Source organism: Zeus faber (genome assembly GCF_960531495.2).
Source record: "Zeus faber genome assembly, chromosome: 11".
Taxonomy (NCBI): Eukaryota; Metazoa; Chordata; class Actinopteri; order Zeiformes; family Zeidae; genus Zeus; species Zeus faber.
This window is the reverse complement of record NC_137205.1, coordinates 9,473,789-9,493,342: the sequence shown is the minus strand read 5'-3', so window position 1 is coordinate 9,493,342 and position 19,554 is coordinate 9,473,789. Positions and strand designations below refer to the sequence as shown.

The window sequence follows — 19,554 nt, the reverse complement described above, 5'->3', positions numbered from 1 at the left end:
TGATATTCCTCAAACTGACTCGTGTCGTGCCATTGTTTGAAAAGCGTTGTATTGATAAAAAGAAAATTCATTTAGAAAAAGGAAAAAAAAAAAAGTACCTCGGGCAAAACCACCGGGCCAGTTGTAGCAGGCGAGGCGTGAAGGTAAAAGATTTTCAAAAGTCCCCTTTTTTCATTTCCCAGCTTGACTTAAGGCTGAGGGAAAACTGGTGTAAGTGCAGATTTTAAATTACTGTTTTTATACATTTTATATATCTATATAGATATAGATATATATCTATCTATATATAGATATATATAGATATGAGATTCTATCAATCCAGAGCGTGTAGTTGGATCGTTTGTAAACCAGTTATGCACATATGCTTTGGGAGACTGTTGAAGCTATTATATCTCTCTCTTATCTATACCAACACAACGCGTACAGTGTCTATAATCAGCAAGGGGCCACATCCCCCCCTTCGCTCTTAAAAAAAAAAAACTGAAACGGGACGTACTTTATTTTAATTCTTGTTTTAATATTTTGTCAGACGTCTTCCTCGGGTCATCTTAATTATAAAAAAAAAAAAAGGATTTTATCTTAACTTTTATTTTCTGGGTGGGGGGGAGCTGCACTTTTTGAAGGACAATCTTTATTTGTATGGGTATAAAACATTTACAAAGTTAAGTCGCCTGATATTACAAGGTATATCATTAAAAAAAAAAAAGCAAAAAGAAAAAAAAAAACTCCAGTGTGCTCTAATAATGAATGTCTCCTGATGCTGTCTTATTTTTTCATTTAATTTCTTTATCCCCTTTTTTTGTTGCTTGGTTTGTTCATTTTATTTTTTCCTGCTTATTTTGTTAATTTTTTTTCTTCTGGATTTTAGTGCTCTTAAGAGAATGTGTACTAAGGTGTAGAGTAGTATGTAGTGAAGTCTTCTGTTGGCTGTACTCGTATACTGATAACTGTTTGTAACCCCCTGGCTCCCGGGGCCAGCGTACAAAGGCTGTATAACTTGGGTACAACCCTCAATAAAAGACTAACAGTGAACCAGTGGGTACTGTCTTTTCTGTATTTCTCTCCCCGGTGTGTGGTGGTAGCCTGGGTGATCAGTTGAAGTTGTGGATAAATTGGCAAACCATCAGACTGAGGACACCGCCGTTATGTAGTCCATTGCGCATGCACAGTAAGAGCATTCCACACAACCTGCGCTCCTTTTGTTTGGGGGGGGGGGGGGGGGTACCAAAAACAACAGCTGATGCTTATTTAAGTGATGGGAGTAAAAGCAGTGGATGGTCTTTAATCAGAAATCTACATAAGATTTAACAAACCACCACTGGCTCCCTCTGCTGTCAAACCCCCGCCAGTTCCGTTTTTTTACTGCGCCATTATCCTCGGGGTGTTGCCTTTTTGTCATGACTGCAATATTTATAACCACAACCCTGGATCATGTCTCACATCATACTAAAACTGTCTCGATCAATGTCGTACCGTTCTCAGCTCGTCACTGATAACTAGATTAAAGGCATACTCTGAACTCAATTGTCATGTGCAAGTAATATTTGATGTTAAATGTACCTTTCATAACGGGGGTAATCAAAGCAAACCCACAAATGAACAGTAACTTTGTGCGCAAGCTCTCCTGTCTATCACTTCTGTTTGTTGGTGTGTATATACACGGATGTCTGGGAAATCACAGCTAGAAAATCTGCATTGACAGGATTTAATCGCAGCCTATCAGAAGGAAGAAGACATGCTGGGACCCACATGCAGCCTATGTTTAAACGAAAACCAAACAAATCTCAGCCACAGAACATCGCTTACCGGAGGATCGTTATAACTATACAGAACTTTATTGGTCTTTCACAAGCGATCATACATCAGGGGCATGATAACAGTGGAAGGATTAAAGAATTACACAGCACTGTAGAATTTCTTTTTTAATCCCAAGGCTCCTCAAAGTATACGGACATGTTCATTTAAATACAGTAAAACAGCAGACACCAATGACGTAGAGAGGGGAGGGAGAAGAGCCCAGGAAGTGGGAAATGTTTGCCGCTCGTCTGCTCCGCAATTACTGAGTCTGGCAAAAGAAGAAGGCAAAATATTACAGGAGGAACCCTTAAAGTGTCAACTTGTAAAATTTCAAAATGAAGACAATATAAAAAGGAAAGTCCCTTTAATTCATTATTGTATGCTGCTGAAGTAGCCCTCCGGAGTTGGACGGTGCTCTCCGTTCATTCAGTGACTGTGTCCATAAAAATTGGAAGATAAATAACACGGAGGGACTTGCCTGTCGAGTGCGGCCACAGTAGACTATTCATAAACATCCTTTTTGTCTGCAATGTACTGTACAATCTCGGCAGGACTCATCAGCTTCTCAGCTTCTGCATCGGGGATCTCAAACCCTGAAAAACACAACACTTATCAATACGAGCACTTTCACAAGTCGTGGCAGCGGGAGTGGACAGGAAAACAGATCGATCAAGTAACAGCCGAAGCCGAGAAACGACGGGAACAAAGATTCTGATTGTGCACGGGAGAAAGCTGCGACGCGGTGCGTTTGAGGCGCCGGGATGCGTTCGGATTTTCCAGCTCTCGCAATAAACTTTAGGTCCAAAACCACGACGCGACCTATGTCCGTCGAGTTTCTCTCTTTTTATTGGAGCTGGGCATAAAACCAAATAAAGTCATGATGTTTATTAACGTTATCCTTGGACGCCACAACAGGCACTATCAATAAATGTCTTTTAAAGTCAATGAATTGTGGGTATTTTTTTTTTTTTTTATGGTCACACTTTGCAAACACTATATAAAGGGAGTTTAAAACTCTCCACAATGGAACACGGTGAACAAAATACTCGCTGCCCTGGAAAAATAAAGCTCCTCACATTTCCCCACGGATGTTTTGTGACGCAAAGCTCAGTTCATCTCGCGTCCAACTGTCGGACGGGATTTGAGATACGGTGTGAAGCGTGCTTGAGAATCAGTTCAAAACACTAACACACAACTGGGACGTCGCAAGGGACTCACCAAACTCGTCCTCCATGGCCATGATGATCTCTACCTGGTCCAAGCTGTCCAGACCAAGGTCTTTCATGAAGTGAGACGAGGTCTGCAGCTGTGGATCAATGCCGGCGAAAACCACAAAAGAAAAAAAAAAAAAATCAGAAGGGGGTGGTCGCGTCGCAAAATACCGCTCACCACGCGGACCGAGCCGGGTTTTCTGAATATGTCTCCCCCCCCCCCCGTACCTTCTCTGGGCTGATCTTGTCGTAAAGCTTGAGGACGTACATGACGCGGTCTTTGATGGTCTCCAGAGTGAGCGGGGGCAGGTCTCCATACTGTCGGCACAACACGCCCACAGAGGGGACCTGAGGAGGAGGAGGAGGAGGAGGAGGAGGGTAAGGCGTGGGTTCACTTCAGGCGCGGTTCGAACGTCATCAACTCGGGTGTGAGCTCGGACGGACGAGCCTCGGGTCGGGGCCCGATATTCATCAAGCGTCCCCGAGACTCGCCGCTTGGAATGGCGCTGAAAGTTTGCCCAGGAGTACAAACGGACAAGAAGCCCACCCTGAGGTTATGACAAAAGTTCGCTATGGCGCCTCCTAAATGGGGAAAACAGAAACAGTGGCTGTCCTCGTCTCTGATGATGCAATGGGCTGGCACTGTACGAACGATGTGACGGCGACAATAACAACCACATTTCTCGACCGTCCAGCTGTTTGGGACGTTCTGCTGGGATCTCCCAACGGGCGGAGGCGGCTCGACCTCTCAGTCGTCCGCGTCAAGAGAGTTGATTGAAATGCTTTCTTTTATTTTTATTATTCCTCGCCCTAAAACACGGTCGGCGTCACTGAGACGGCTACGGTCGGTTTTCCACTGCGAGACTCTTTCCATACGGCTCCAGAGCTGAATTAGGAGCAAGACGTTCATTCCGGTGTCAGACGCTGCGACGGAGCGGGGCGCTGGACGGGGCTTGAGGTCAGACCACCCCGGGAATGGTTTCGAACGACCCGCGTCTGGCCCCGTGGCACATGACGCGTTGTATTTATTCCCAGTTCCATTACGCCTCGGAAAGCGACTTTATTCCGCTCCCGGGCGACTTCCGAACGAAGTAGGGGGACGCAGCGAGCGTGGAAATGGTGGTTTCTAAGTATCCACAAGCTAAGCTAGCTCGACATTACCTGGATAGCGACTCGGTCGAAACGCGACTAAAGCCCCGCCTCGACTCACGCAGCCTCGACCCAAAGTGAAAACGAATCAAACCGCGTCGAGTGTTTCCAGCAGAACAACGTGTGAATGTTTAAAACAAAACAAAAAAAAAAAAAAACATTAAAAAAAAAAAAGACGGAGACGCGGCGTCCCACACACGCCCGCTGGCCGTGAAAGGCGCCGGTAGGTCACACCGCTCCTCCACCGCTAGGCCCGTGGCGTCCTCACCCGGTGGTGCCCGAGCCACCGCGTCCGCTGCTGCGCGGAGACGATGGAGAAGGGCCGCTGGCTGGCCGCGGCGGGGACGGCGGCGGCGGCGGCGGCCCTGGTCGCCAGGCTCCCCGCGGGAAGCCGCGCCAGGGAGCGGACACACTGCGCTAGGACGCGGGACGCCATGACTGAGACGCAGCCTCCCGTGGTGCAACGCGCGAGAGAAATGGCGTCAGAGCTGCTCTGCGGCGCGCATGTGCGCATCGCGGTCTGCGTTCGTTCCGCCTCAAACGCTTTTTGAAAAAGGTTTTTTTTTTCTTTCCCCACCAAGAACCAGAAGTAAGAACGGAGCCATTAACCAGGTGATAATACAAATAATACATTAAAAAAAAAATAATAATCTCAATGGGAAGCGTCGTACATTTCTGAGGTACAGGCCGGAGATGGACAGGGAAGGCCAATCGATCCGAGACAAACGTGACGTCTAAATCAAGAAGAGTGGAGTTGAATCTCTGTAAACGACAAATCGTCAAACGTACCTTGAAAATTCAGACAAACTTTTGTTCATCATCACCAGTTGTTGTTTTTTTTGTTTGTTTGTTTGTTTTTTAAATAAATACAGTAAACAAAACCACCGTTGTTTCTGTACTCTATTGGTCGGGTCTGCTTCCGACGGTAGCAGGGAGCGGTGACAGCACAGCGCACACACAGCGGCATCGACCACTAGCGATTCAACCACACGCAGCGAATGTTTGGCAGATTTGTTTAAATAGCGGGATTGTAAACCACCCCCCCCCCTCCCCAAAAAGAGCCTCTAGACATGGAATTATCGGAAATTCTGTACAACAAGGCGGAATACATCGAAACGGTAACGTATTTTAATCCAGGTGCTGTTAGCTAGGCGGTGTAGACGCTGCTAGTAATGGTCGCTAACCAATCGAGCGTCTCTGTGCTATTCATTTCTTTTTGCTCCTCAGGCATCTGGGAACAAAGTAAGCAGACAGTCCGTGCTGTGCGGGAGCCAGAACATCGTCCTCAACGGGAAAGTGAGGGGGCAAAAAAAAAAAGAATACATTGACTGTTTACACGTTCAATCGCATTGTCAATGTTGTGTCTACTATGCTAATGTGGCTAATACACACACACACTCTCTCTCTCTTTCTCTCTGTCTGTCTGTCTGTCTGTCTGTCTGACGGTCTGTCTCTCAGACCATCGTCATGAATGACTGCATCATCAGAGGGGACCTGGCCAACGTCAGGGTGGGCAGACATTGTGTGGTCAAGAGTCGAAGTGTCATCCGACCCCCTTTTAAAAAGTTCAGCAAAGGGTGAGACGCCCAACTCCTGAAAAGACTTGCTGTGACGCACCGTAAAACCTCCAATCCGTGAAAATATAGCTTGGAAAAATGACAAAAAATGGTTACATGTTATTTTTTACCAGAGGAGTCCCATTTTGCAGGCCGAAGGGGCACGAGGATGCACGCGAACACCGCTGCCTCTCTCGCCGACCGTTGGTGTTTTTAACCCCGTTCTTAAGCCCGCTTCACACCGAAGCCGTAATCGCATCACATGTTCGGATCCTCCCCCTAGTGGCAGTCTGATGAACTGTGTGTGAGTTTCGCCGCTCATCGCCTCAATTTCTTCTCTCCCTACTTCCGCAGAGTGGCTTTCTTCCCCTTGCACATAGGGGACCACGTCTTCATCGAGGAGGACTGTGTGGTCAACGCGGCGCAGATCGGCTCCTACGTCCACATCGGCAAAAACTGCGTTATCGTGAGTAGGGCCGTGAAACAAAGTGTGTGTGTGTGTGTGCGTGCGTGTGTGTAAAAATATCTATATTCACCAATTAGGGTGTGAAGACAGACACGTGGATGCAAACAAAGGATGGTGCAGAATCCCTTTTTTTTTTTTTTTTTGCCGGAGGGTTCTGAGCAATCACATGGATGTCACATCGTCTGGCCTGGGTGGTTCAGTGGGACTGCACCAACTAAGGACTGAAGCAGCATATTTGGTCATGAAAGAGAGCAAGACTGTTCTTCTCCCACTCACTCACTCAGTCAAGACCACAGTTTTCTGTAATTCTGACTTAGAAATGGACCAGGTGTTCCATTATAGTTTTACCGCCACATAATCGACAAATTGACATTAAGGCCAATCACATTCCGTGTCGCCTCCGAGTAGCTTCCTGTTATGAGCCAATCAGCTCTGACTTTGACCATGTCAATCGGAGATCTGATATCGAGATGAAGTTGAATATAACTTGAGATTTGCCGTTGATTTCTTATGGAGGATAAAAAGAGGCCACTGCAGCATGTCCAGCCGTTGTGTAAAGCACTGGCACTGGCACTGACCTAATCTTTAAAGGGAGAGTGTGTTTACATTGTGAAACTCTGGAGCTTTCTCAATTATTAAGTTAAGCACTGCATTTCTTCAATTCAATTTATACCCCATATATCTATACCAATAATTTTATCTTGAGCGTGGAATCACCCTTTGTATATTCCATATATTTATATATTTGAATATTTCTGCTCTGTATTTTGGGCAATTTCTGTATATTTGTTTATTTTATTCGCTATTTTTTATTATTATTATTGTAAAATATATATTTTTGTTATTAGATACTACTAATAATAATATTTATGTTTATTTTAATCAAATTGAATTGACCTAAAGACTTTATTTTCTGTAGAGAAATACACCACATGACAAATTCCCCGTAAATGAACTGATTCTGGTGTAAGAAGCAATGAAAATGAAATGAACCAGCAGGGGAAAATGAGTGAGGCACTTGGGGTCCGTCAGGAAGTTCACGATTCTTCACATCCAAATTGAGAAGTGTTCATCTTGAATGCGTGTGTCCCGCTGGCGGTTGAGGCTGCTGTCGCTGTGCGGCGTCTCTAGGGGCGTCGGTGTGTGCTGAAGGACTGCTGCAAGATCTTAGACAACACGGTGCTGCCCCCCGAGACGGTGGTGCCCCCCTTCACGGTCTTCTCCAGCTGCCCAGGTCAGACACACACACACACACACACACACACAGACCTTCCAACCTGCACCCATGTTATGTACCAACCACGCAATGTTTGGTCAAAATACGCAGGTACGAAATGCCATCTGAAACCATGCAAAAAAAAAAGTGTGCATTTTGGAACATGGCTGCAGGGATTTGCTTCCATTCCGACCAAGAGCATCAGTGAGGTCAGGCGCTGATGGCAATGGGGCCCAGCTCGTTCCCATTCATCCCAAAGGTGTTGAATGGGGTTCAGGTCTGGGTTCTGTGCAGGCCAGTCACATTCTTCTTCACTAGAGTCAGTTAACCATTTCCTTATGGAACTCGGTTTGTGCACAGGGGCAAAGAGTGCTGCAGGAATCCTAAGTCCTAAGAGTCCTAAAATCCGGAAATGAGTTCGCATTTTTGCACTTCCTGTTCCCTCGTCATCTGAAAGTCAATGGGTTTTTTTAATGGGTTTTTGGTTCGATGCCTGAAATAAGGTCTGTTATTAACACAAGCTTAAGAGTTTGTCACATTTTGTTCTACGACATGAATGCCCCACTGGTGAATTTTGAAGCTTTTACGTGTCTTAAAGAAGGCGGTTTCTAACAAGTGGCTAAATGAGACTACGGAGGCTGTCGGGGGCATTAAACGTCATCACGCTGAACACTGAAAGTCATCTAGTCACCAGTCCGCCTTTACAGCCTGTAGTTGTGTTTAGACTCGTGCTCTTGCAAACTATTCCAACTCAAACTTTCCAAGCCTTTGTGGAAGAGGTACGCGTGCAAAATCAAATGACAAGTTGGAAGCTTAGTGGTGGGGACGTTCAAGTCATGCCACCGTGGGGTAGTTCTTTTATAGCCTCACGTCAGCTTTTTACTTCTGGCGATCACATTTACGCCTCAAAAATCATAGTGGTGTCAATTTGTGAAGATCATCTGGCTGAACAAAACGTGTAGGTATCATAAACTTTTGTCTGCAATCTAATCCAAAATCCAATGAAAAAAATCGAACTTCCAGGTTGGCCGACAAAAATACATCATCTCCGCAGCACTCTATTGTCACACTGAAACAGAAAAGGCCCCTCAAGTCTCTTGAATGTCATTGTATGCCGTAGCATTAAGATTCCCCTTCACTGAAATTAAGGGGCTGAGCCCAAACCATGAAAAACTGCCTCCACCACTAAACTTGACAGTTGGCACTATGCATTCAGGCAGGTAACGTTCTCCTGGGATCCACCAGGAACACGTATTCCTCCATCCAGGAACACATATTCCTCCATCATACGCAAGAGGTGAAGCGTGACTCCAGAGAATGCATTTCCACTGCTTCAGAGTCCAGGCGGCGTGCTTTACACCCTCCATCCGATGCTTGGCATTGCGCATGGTGGTCGTAGGCCACTGCTCTGCCACAGAAACCCAGTTCATGAAGTTCAGGACTAACAGCTCCGGTGCGGACGTTGCTTCCAGAAACAGTTTGTAACTCTGTAGTGAGTGTTGCAGGACAGACGGCTTTTACACGTCAGCGCTCGGCGGTCCAGTTCAGCTCCCAGTCGTGGCTGAGCTGCTCCTAGATGTTTCCACTTCATAATAACAGAACTTAGGGTTATCTGTGGCAGGTCTAGCAGGGCAGACATGTTACAAACTGATTTGGTGAAAAGGTGGCATTCTATGATAGTTCCATGTTGAAAGTCACTGAGTTCTTTGGTTCGACCCGTTCTACTGCAAGTGTTTGTCTAAGGAGATTTCATGGCTGGATGCTTGATTTTATGCACCTGTTTAAAGAAGGGATGTCCACATACTTTTGTGTGTGTGTGTCTTGAATGTGTGTGCACAAGTTTTTTCATCCTAACATTATGCATCCCCTCACCCAACCTCCCCCGCAGGGCTATTTTCAGGTGAGCTCCCAGAGTGCACGCAGGACCTGATGATCGACGTGACCAAGAGCTACTACCAGAAGTTCCTGCCTCTCAGCCAGATCTAAGCTCCGCTCCCCTTCCATGCAGCTGATCTTACCCTCCCTCACCAGCGCATTTAGACCTGTTTAAGAAATTTCCAGGCTGATTATTTAACTGTAGCAGTGATGAACGCTGCATCGAGTTCTGAGAAAAAGCCTTTGAATCACACGTATATATTTATGGCGATGGGGAAGCAGCAGCATATGGGCTCATCTGTGGACCAAACAGGGGAGGGGTATTCATACGGTAGACCTGGCTGTGGATGAAGGACAGCGTGGACATTTCCTTTCGGCCCACTGGTCACACACACAAACTTCCCCACCCGTCAAACTGTACCGGCCTCCACGTTTTTGTTGTTACCAAACATGTATTTAATAACCGCTTGTTTTTATTTCATCATGACATCGCAAGTGATTGCAAATCCATTGTAAAAGGCAGTTTGATTATCTACCGTGTTTCTGCCATGAACACTAGAGGACTGTATGTTTCGCTTCTGTTATAAGACACCGCATTAAAAAAAAATATGAAAAAGGCTTTCACAAGGATGGATACAGGCATGCAATGTATTAAAAAGGTTTGAAGTAAAACATCTCGCAATGTAAAACTGACAAAGAAAAATATAACATTGTCAAATGCCGTCAAGCACCCTCTTGCCTTGTGTTTTACTGACATTTTACACTTTGAAGAAATTACTCCCAAGATTTGCAAATGGCTGTGCTCATTAATGCAGTTCCATATGCCACAAGGTTAAACTATGTAACGGCACCCTTTTAGTGAGACACCTAAAATGACCGCTGAACAAAGCCAAACAATGTTTTTTCCTTTTTTATTGAAACATGGTACATCAAATTGCAATTCCATGGTTTCAGTTGTATTTCTTTCACAATGTGAACCACATATCATACCAACACCTAAATGTTAAGTATATAGATTAGCCATTTATTATTTGAAACAAATAAGAAATATCAAGAAAACAGCTGAGAAGTGTTGGCTCCAGAGAGACGTGGCATGAGTTTGGCCTTTGAGGCAAAAATGTGGTGAAGACCTCTGATTGGTTGAGGAGGGGGGATAGCAAGACCTTTTTTTTTTTTTTTTTTTTTTTAAAGTGCCTGCCTAACTCATGAGCGTGTGAAGGTAGGAATAGCGGCAATAGAAGAAATGGCACAATCCTAATCTGAATTATGTGCTCGGACAAAGAACAAACTCAGAATACACGTTTAAGTGGTGCGGCGCCGTCTCCAAAAGTAGCATTACTTTGTTGCAAATCGGTTACTTCACAAACCGCCCAAAACATGGATGTGAAATGAGAAGTTGCCAATCCCGTTTGAATTAAATATAACATTTATGAGTCAAGTTGCAAATGAAGACAAGGGAGAACCTGTCCAACAAAACATCAATACTTAACGAGTATTCCTGCGAATCCATGATGGCGGTCATTCTCAACCTTCAGTTCTCTTTCTACCATCATCAGCACAGCATATTCCTACCAAAACACACGGTGGGATTCCACCTCACCCAGTAGGCCTGAGAATGGGGCGGGGTCCTATTTGGGATACTTCCTATGTTTCACTTCATGAGACATTTCAAGTCCCCCCCGATCCCATTGAGCTTACTTGTTCACTCCCCTTCAGATTTCTGTCTTTTGAGTGAACTTCGCTCCCCCTGCTAGACCTCACATTTTCCAAAACCCCGTTTAGTGGTATGATTGCTGTGCAATTAGGAAAAAATAAAATAAACTTCTTAAAATTCAATATGCCAGATTATTCAACAAAAGACAAATTAACTTAGTTTGGGTTTTTCTATGTCAGCAAGCAATCACATATGATTACAAAAAGCTAACTCATCTATTGGGCTGAATCTTTGGATGGAAATGTAACAGAAGTCCAAGGCCGACCAGCACGGGGGGGGGGGTTCCCACTTCACAGATGTGACATGTGTGTGTGTGTGTGTGGGGGGGGGTGGTGACCAAAGTCCAGGGATGAACAAATAGGCCGTCGGTAGCGAAGATCCTCCCAGACAAAACATCCGGTACCAGTCCGTATCAAATAGCTAGAGATATTGAAGAGAAGGAACCAGGTTTCCTGCTTCTCTGACAGATAGCAGCACGTTAAGAAACCTTATGGCGAGAGAAACGGATTATGCGTCAGCCGAAACTGACTGGGTTAAGTCTACATTTGTTCGGTAAAAATAATAGATAGGATCAGTTGGAGAATTCAGAACCTGCGTCTGCATGCGAGTGTGGGGGGGGGGGGGGGTCCAAAGAATCTACAGCGACCAAAAGACCCCACAAATGGGTAAAAGTAACGAAGGAAAGTACCGGACTGATTAATACCATTTGATCCCCCCCTCTCCCCTCGTGCTTTGACGTGTGTGGTAGTGATGCCTCCCCTCGTTCCTCCGCCCGATTTGCATTGTTCCGTGCCAAACCACCACCACCACCACCACCACCAAACCTTTCCCACGCACCCATGTTTCGGTAATGCACGCTCCCCTTAGAAACCAAGACTACGGGCTGCACCCCGCCTGGCACACACCACCCAGGAATTCAGAGTGCGGGGGTTATATTGCTTTGCCAGAGAGAATTCAGGGTGTGCGTTTGTGTGCGGGACGAGGCCCGACACATTGAAATGCACCAGCGACCACTCGCTTGATGAAGACGTGCTCCGTTTCCCAGTCATCCACCCGTGGCCGAGCAGCCTCTGCTGAGCGGCCTGGAGCGGGCGTGCGACGGCTACAACTTGAAACCTGGGAGATAAGAAACAAACAACAACCACCACATGGAAGAGTCGATTTGCTTGCATGAGTTAGGGTCGAAAGCCAAGTGCAAAAGAAAATGAAATCATTATTGCAACTCTCGTAATAAGTCACACAATCACATCAAACAGCAGCTGCTTCTGTAGTAAGACTGGGGGCGGAACGCGGGGGGGGACGGAGGGAGACAAAGGGGGAGGCAGACCCATGTCTCGATAGCCGGGAGCCGTAGACAAACCGGTTGCTTTCCAAAAACCATCGATAGGAAGAGAAAAAAAATAAAAAATACAGAGGTTTGGTGAATTGGACTTGGCTAGAACCTGCAAAAGGGTGAGAAAAACCTACGAGTTAAAACACTGGTGCTAATAATAACAAAACGAAAATAAAAACTGGCCAAACTAAAATCTAAGCACTAGAGGGTGATTGGCTGGCAGGCAGCCTGCTGTGGAGGCAGAGCTCCGCCGGTCGGCGTGTCAGGCGTCGTCGGGATGAGAGCTGCGACGGGCGTTGGACTTGTAACAGAATAAAACTAAAATAGAAACAGCAGAGCAGGATCTCTGACAATGTTGGCTCCGAGGGTTTGGCAAACAACTTAATTCGCTTCCCAGTGGCGGGGACGGGCGGGCGAGGCAGGGCCAACGGGTGGAGGTGGAGGGCGGGCAGGCCGTGGGGCGGGGTCGAGGGTCAAGTGCCTTTGATTTCGGAGCGGCGCGGCGGTCTGCCTCCCAGAATGCGGCGGGCGGCGCTCGTCCTTCCTCTCTTCTCCAGGCGGACGCTGGACCGGGAGGGGGGGGCGGACGCGGGGTCTCTGTGACAACTTCCTGTCAAGTGCTTCGAACCCGGAGCAGCGACGTGCGTGGCCGGAGAGGAGACGAAGAGGAGCGCCGTGCTGCTGGAAGAGGGGGTTTGCGGGATTCCCCCCACCTCACCCCCCTTCCCCAGCCAAGATCCTCCGCAGAGCCGCTCAGCTGGAGGTCCCTGTCCGCTCGCTTTTCTGTTGACAGCCGCTCCGCCCCCCACCCCTCTCGCCGCAAAAGCCTTGGCTCCGCCGGGCGCTGCCCGCCACCCCGCCACCTACACAAACATGCAGCCAGACTGCCCATCAGATCATCCTGTTGCGTTTGTGGGTGGGGGAGTCCGTGATGACGTCATTGCACTGGGTGGAGTTTCGTTTCCTCGCCCCGCCTCCGCCAGCCGAAGCGGACCCTGTCGAGTCCAGATGCAGCGCCATCTCCTCAGAGATGAAAGTGTTCAGGTCCACGTCATGGAGGCCGTTGCGCCGGCTACGGCACACGGGCCCCTGGCCGGGCCCTCCGCCGCCACTGCTGCCGCCGCCCCCGCTCACATGGGTGGGGGACCCGGGGGCCCCGGATCGCACGCTGATACTCGCCATGGCTCCACTGAGACCTGGGACAAAGGAGTGAGGGGTCAAGTAGGAGTAGCAACAGCTATGATACCAGGATGAAATCATGATATAAGGAGCCAAAGTGGTCAGCTAATGGACAAAAAAGCCTCCTGATGGCTGGTCACACATGGTTTTTGCCCCTTTGTCTAGAAAGTTTTTGTTTTGACAGGGAAGATTTGATAATTTTCTGATATTTTCGGAGTGAACTCTAGATTACAGAAAGCTAATCTAGCCTTCAAAATATAGTTCTTTTAAATGCTGCAACGGAGGGTTTTATCCAATGAGGGCAAGACAGGAAACCATCAGTTTATCCACGTGCACAACCAGACCATGTTAATGTATATGACTTTGAATGTCCCCAACAGTTATCTTCATCACATTATCACAAACAATGATAACTGAGGAGGAAAGAGCATCTTTATTGGGTTTCCAACGTTTCACCAGACTGTAAACACCCACCATGCAGCTCGTAGTGGCACCCAAATAATATTACAAAGTGTTGGGAGCCAGAGGTTGAAATCCAACGCTCTGTGATGTCAAACATGAAAGCAATGCGTGACAGCGTACGAGTTTGGATGCAGAGTCGTCCGGCTGTCAATATATTGCGAGACGGCTTGACAAGAGCCACTTTGCTGACCAAGACATACTGGTATTTGGGTAACCCAAGACATTCAAGGACCAACACAAAACACGCCAACCAAAATAGTTTTGCGAAACACTCTCTCTCCCTAGAAAATAGTGAGAAAGAAATCCAGATAAATAATCATGTTAAGGTTGGTGAAGTGACAAACTAACCCTAACTTACATTATTGGCCAATAGAAACAAACCGCCGCTTATCTCTGAACGACATGTGGCAGCGTGAGCCGGAGTGAAGGACACCTGTGATATACTTACTCTTGCCTTTTCCATTAGTCACCAAGGAATGTTTTGAACAAAAAACATCAGAAAACAGCAGTCCTGTACAAGTCATTCCTAGGTTTATGATTAGATGTGTAATATTTTACAGCTGATCTTTATTCACTTTAAATTATTTAAATACTGGCTTCTGCTAGATCTGCTTGTGAGAACCATTTTCCTCCCTTACCCAGAACTACTTTCACCAACCCCTTCTGGGCTCACATTAGCTAAAAAGGCTAAAGGCCGAGTACAGGACCATCGCCCCGAATCCCTTGCAAAGACATGGTGTTGCCTCCTTTACAAATGAGATACGGCAAAAACAATCGGTTGATTTTGCTCTCATTATTATGCAAATGAGAGGAATGACCATGTTCCAGAATTTATAATAACCCTTCTCAGATGTGCCAGAAAACAAACTTCTGTAAACAGTCACCATTCAATCTCCCAGAGCATTTGGAATCGGGAGACTCATCTATATCTCACCATGCAGCGCTATGGCCTCCCTGAAGGGCTGGAGGTCCGTCTCCACAGAGGAGCCCGTCTCCGGTGAGGGGTTGGCTCGGCTGGGGGCCATCATGGCCAGCCGTGGGTTGGTTCTGCTGCTTCTGGGCGGCGGCGCTTTCCCGCAGAGGAAGCTGATCAGGTCCTCCCTGCGGATGGTTCTCCTGCGCTTTTTGACCCATGCCAGCACATCCTGGGAGCCAGTTCAGTAAAGATCCATTATTCAGACCAGGACCCCAATACTGGCATCTTGTTATCAATGTTGCGACAAAATTGCAATTTCGTTACAGGAACAGTTCATTTTATATTACTGTCAACTCACATGCGATAAAATGTTTATATTATAGAAAGAAAAACCTTGTTGCGCCGTTGGTGACCAAGCTGAATGCCCAGATCAAAGCTTCTCTGGTGGGCCTCCACGCTTTCTGGTAGCAGCCAACAGGAGAACACAGTTTTAGGATAATGCAGAGCAGCCCGACCAGCTTTAATGATCAAGGTTTTTAGAGATGAGCGGTTACTTTTGAGGTTAAGGATGCATCACTGTAGAGTCGTAAACTATGTTTGACCGATACTGAGGACCAATTGGATCCATCACTTTCACTGAATAACAACAACTGACCATTAGATCGAGGACACTACAACATAACATAATGACTGACATGCAACACCCAATTCAGACAATCATCCAAGATCAGTATGGGTGCACTCCCAAAAGTCATGAAATACAAAATAACAGATCATAGTCAATTACACCAGGTTTAAAACAGGCTACCTTTTCACAATCTTAGTCTCTTTACTTCCTGTCTATTAACCAACATCCCTCCTTTATTATAAAATGAGAAATCCAAATGAATATCTCAAATAAATCTGGTCAGAAACTCAATATTTCTCATAAGGATTAATAACATATATACACACACACATACATACATAGACAAATTGGATTTGAATAGCTCAGTTTCACCACAAAGGTCAGGTCTACGCTTAACCCTTGTTTTATCTTTCAATGTTTAACCAATGAATACAGTTAGATAGATAGAAATGGCCTGTGCTATAACGGTTACCTCAAAATTGTGAGAGGCATATTTAACCCCCTCAAAAAGTAAAATTTCAAAGGATGACCATGTCACTGACTATATTTCAGGTTTTATGTCCACATGGGACAGGTTGCCCCTGATATTAAGACTGCTTTGATTACAAAGCACACAATACGCAGTAATTACTCAAACTGGCCATGTCATAATTTGCATGTTTTGTTGCTGGAATGTTTCTGGTGTCTTACACATGTAATGGTTGTCTTGCATTTGAGGAGGGGCAGATATAACATTCAATAACATTCATTTTGACGAGTTGTTATGATGATGACAAATCTAACTCACATGAACAGTTCAAAGGAAGATCTGATGTTGTGAACTTGTGTAACTGCAAATCTAGTAGGTCCTGAGACCATTCTGATCTTTGCAACTGACAGTCTTCCCTGATGCCAAGGACACACTACACGGCTTTCAAAGTTGTCAGATCGCTGAATCTTGCAGTCATGTGGTTTCACACTACATGACTGATTGGTGACAGGGGATCACACATTACAACATCTTTCACCAGGAGGAATCCTCCATTAGTCTGTTGGGTCTCCAAACGATATGTCACGAAAACACACGAGAGGTGACACCGGAATTGACATGATAACATGCATGGGGCAGGATAATTGCGTTTTTTTATTCAATCACTGTTAAAAAATAAATTAATATAAAAATTAAACCAGAATTTAAATAAGAAATATTAAAAACCTAGAGAATAAAAATAAAGTCGATGTGTTGTGTATTTCTGGCTGCCGCTCCGTGCACAGCCGTCTCTCCTTCTCGACCCCCCCCCCCCCCTCGTGCCTACGAGCCATCGGATCGCGTTGTGAACAGTTAACACCACGCGCCGTCGCTCAAGAAAGCACACTACTATTTGCTGCCGATCTGCAGCTTTGCTTGGTGATCTCGAAAAACTTGTAGGCGAGTGGAAAATCGGGCTAACATCTTTAATGTTAATGTTAATCCTTAAGTCGGCGTGACTTGCACAGGGGGTTTGTGGCCATGCTATGGTCCCATTCCATCAGCATCACCTCTCTTTCAACCTGTGTATTTTCTTCTACAGAGGATCATTTATTGTACTCCGAATTATGTTCAATACTGTCCGCAGTTTCACTGTCGTTATCACTGTCTAGGATTAGAGCGAGGGCTTCATTAACTGAAAATCTTCTGCTCATGTTCCTCTTCTGACAATTGCTCCTGAGTTTGGTAAATGTGAGTGGGACATTTTTATGGGAGTGTGTTTCCCCTCTCAGACAGCAACATAGTCAATTCCCACAACACAGGGTCAGTCTAATGTTATGTCTATGACGCATTGGTAAGCCTTTTGAATACAGCAGCCTACCTTTAGTTCAAATAAAACGAGATTGTCTTGGTAGATAGACAGATGCTGCTCGTTCATAAAGGCCTGTTTTCCTTTGTGGTCAGAACTGGCTGAAGCATCAAAATGGGGTGCAAAGTGCTTATAGACGTCAACAAAAACATCAAGATGTCAACATTCTGTATAGAAGTTCAAGACCCCAAAATTAGGCAAAGTCACTTGGCCTCAGGCTGAAACCAGTATGTTGATCAGCCTTTTAAGCGATGATAAAACACCTAAATTCGGGTCAAATCTGTCCAACACAATTCAAGGATTAAAGCTCAATATCTGGTGTGAGCAAACAGCAATGGTCCGCAATAATAACCAAAAATTAAGATTACAAGTAGTACAGGTCACGCAGCACAAAAATCAATTGGGTTGCTGATAAAAGACTTCGCCGGATTGACAAATCAATTAAAAACATTTATACATGGATATGTTGACAAGTGCGATGGCAAGAAGTTCTACAAGTAGGAGACAAGACTCTGAAACGACAAAGACCGGGACAAACAAAAAGGGGGAATGTCTCACCTTTGTAGAGGTTAGTCACGGCTGTAGCAGCGTTCTGGAACGGCACCCACAGAGACAGCCCCTGCTGGTGACACACTCTGTCTGTGGGGACAGGAGGTCGAGATGAGCCGGGACACACCACGGAGCCCCCAAATACCATTCCCAACCTCCAGTCCGGCCCAGTCGGTGTTGTAAACGGCAAAGCCTTGATGACTGGGTCCTTTCGCCATTTCCTCCTGGCATCATCGGCTTGCGAAGTAGTTACCTGCCCGCTCAGCAGTTTTGTTAAAGAGTGGTGTAAATTATTTTGGCCGCGGGGAGGGTTAAGCTCCGTGCTCCGTTAAAGAAATGTTGAAGAATAACAGGAGGGTTATCCCTCTGGGGCTGCAGTCAAACCACTAGTTCCCTTGAAAACCAGTGATATCTTCGCCATTTTGTTTGAATCTAACACTAACGCTGGCTGCGAGTTACTGATCAAACTCCTCCGGTTCTACACTGGACCGGGGGGGTTCAAACTGGGGGAATCCAGCCGATTAGTATTCGTAAAAATGGCCTTTCGCTGGCACCCAATTTTATGTGGCGATCACGTCCCACATCCTCCAGTTGTCAGTAAGCAGATGATTGTTGTTTCCATCGCCATTTTGTAATGTTGCCGTGAGCCAGATATGAGTAGCGTTAGTAAACACAGAATAGTGACTTAAGTATTAACACAGCGGTGACTACTCCATGTTATTACTAAATGCTTGCCGCGCGCAACCGTTATACACAGCGAAGAAGTATATTGCTAACACAAGCTAAAATTAGCTTTGCCAGTCAGCTGCTACATAGCACTGGTTAGCCGTTGGCTGTATATCTGTTAGCCGGTTCGCTGAGGGTCCGCCACACTTCCCATGGAGAACCATGTAGCTAGGTGGCTAACTAGCGGTTAGCTCCCAGCTAGCGGGTTAGCTGCAGCGGGAACCAGAAAACACCGGTTAATAATACCTTTGTATAACTGTGCCACGGCCGTAGCGGAGTTCTGGAAGAGGTGCCACAGCTTGTCCTGGTCGCCATCCGCCTCCTCCTCGCTCGGCTCCCGCTGCTCCGCCTCGGCCAGACACTGCCGCTCCCATTTTGAGAACCAGTGCTCGGGTCCGTGTTCCTGAATCTCCGAGTCCCCGTCTTCCTTCTTCTCCTCCATTTAACTACACCGAAACCTCGAGGGGAAATGTTCGGTTTTCTTTCTTTTCTACTGCGGCGGGTGGCGGGTGGTATCGCAAAACGGGAACATTTAGGTAGGTTGAATAGTGTCTACTCCGGGTGTTTTTCGGGGGGCTGCTCCTACCAGAGCTCGGGCGCCACGGTGGTCCGCGAAGAGGCTAAACTATTTTCCTACCCGCTTGAGTCTTTATATACGCGGCTGCTGTCGCGCTTGTGCTCCGTGTCCCGCCTCGACGCGGGCATGTCCGGCTCCCACTGGCTGCGGTGGCGCTGCGGGGCGGGCGGGCCGCTCCGCCCGGCGGCTTCATTGGCTCCGGCGTCCGTCCCTCGTCCGAGTGACACAAAAGATCCGCTCCAAGAAAATTCCACATAACGAAGCTGAGCTGAGAGCGCAGAGCGGACATTAAAACGGGGCCGATACGCGAGCCTTATGTGGCGTGTTCCTGCAGAGCCTGCGGAACGGACACAATGGACTACCGTAATACCTGGAGTGTTGAC

The 19,554-nt window shown here is 46.6% G+C and overlaps 3 protein-coding genes across 4 annotated transcripts; 1 reads left to right on the top strand and 2 right to left on the bottom strand.

The window, feature by feature from the left end:
• Positions 1–1,813: 1,813 nt before the first annotated feature.
• Positions 1,814–4,638, bottom strand: ndufab1b (NADH:ubiquinone oxidoreductase subunit AB1b). Its single transcript, XM_080009975.1, has 5 exons — positions 4,426–4,638; positions 3,237–3,356; positions 3,016–3,103; positions 2,276–2,390; positions 1,814–2,065 (listed from the first exon to the last, which is right to left on the bottom strand). Exons 1-4 carry the CDS (start codon positions 4,591–4,593, stop codon positions 2,299–2,301), a joined length of 468 nt encoding a protein of 155 aa, XP_079866101.1. The 5' UTR covers positions 4,594–4,638; the 3' UTR covers positions 1,814–2,065; positions 2,276–2,298.
• A 119-nt stretch (positions 4,639–4,757) lies between these two features.
• Positions 4,758–11,087, top strand: dctn5 (dynactin 5). 2 transcript variants are annotated; one of them, XM_080008923.1, is made up of 6 exons: positions 4,758–4,769; positions 5,385–5,453; positions 5,616–5,734; positions 6,068–6,179; positions 7,311–7,413; positions 9,284–11,087. In XM_080008923.1, exons 3-6 carry the CDS (start codon positions 5,625–5,627, stop codon positions 9,379–9,381), a joined length of 423 nt encoding a protein of 140 aa, XP_079865049.1. In that variant the 5' UTR covers positions 4,758–4,769; positions 5,385–5,453; positions 5,616–5,624; the 3' UTR covers positions 9,382–11,087. The 2 variants fall into 2 exon arrangements, with proteins under 2 accessions (XP_079865049.1, XP_079865048.1); XM_080008922.1 differs by lacking the exon at positions 4,758–4,769 and adding an exon at positions 5,156–5,275.
• On the bottom strand, positions 10,419–19,205 carry LOC307236483 (HUWE1-associated protein modifying stress responses-like). The gene is made up of 5 exons (XM_080008921.1): positions 18,841–19,205; positions 17,878–17,958; positions 15,268–15,335; positions 14,893–15,103; positions 10,419–13,513 (listed from the first exon to the last, which is right to left on the bottom strand). Exons 1-5 carry the CDS (start codon positions 19,034–19,036, stop codon positions 13,209–13,211), a joined length of 861 nt encoding a protein of 286 aa, XP_079865047.1. The 5' UTR covers positions 19,037–19,205; the 3' UTR covers positions 10,419–13,208.
• Positions 19,206–19,554: the final 349 nt, after the last annotated feature.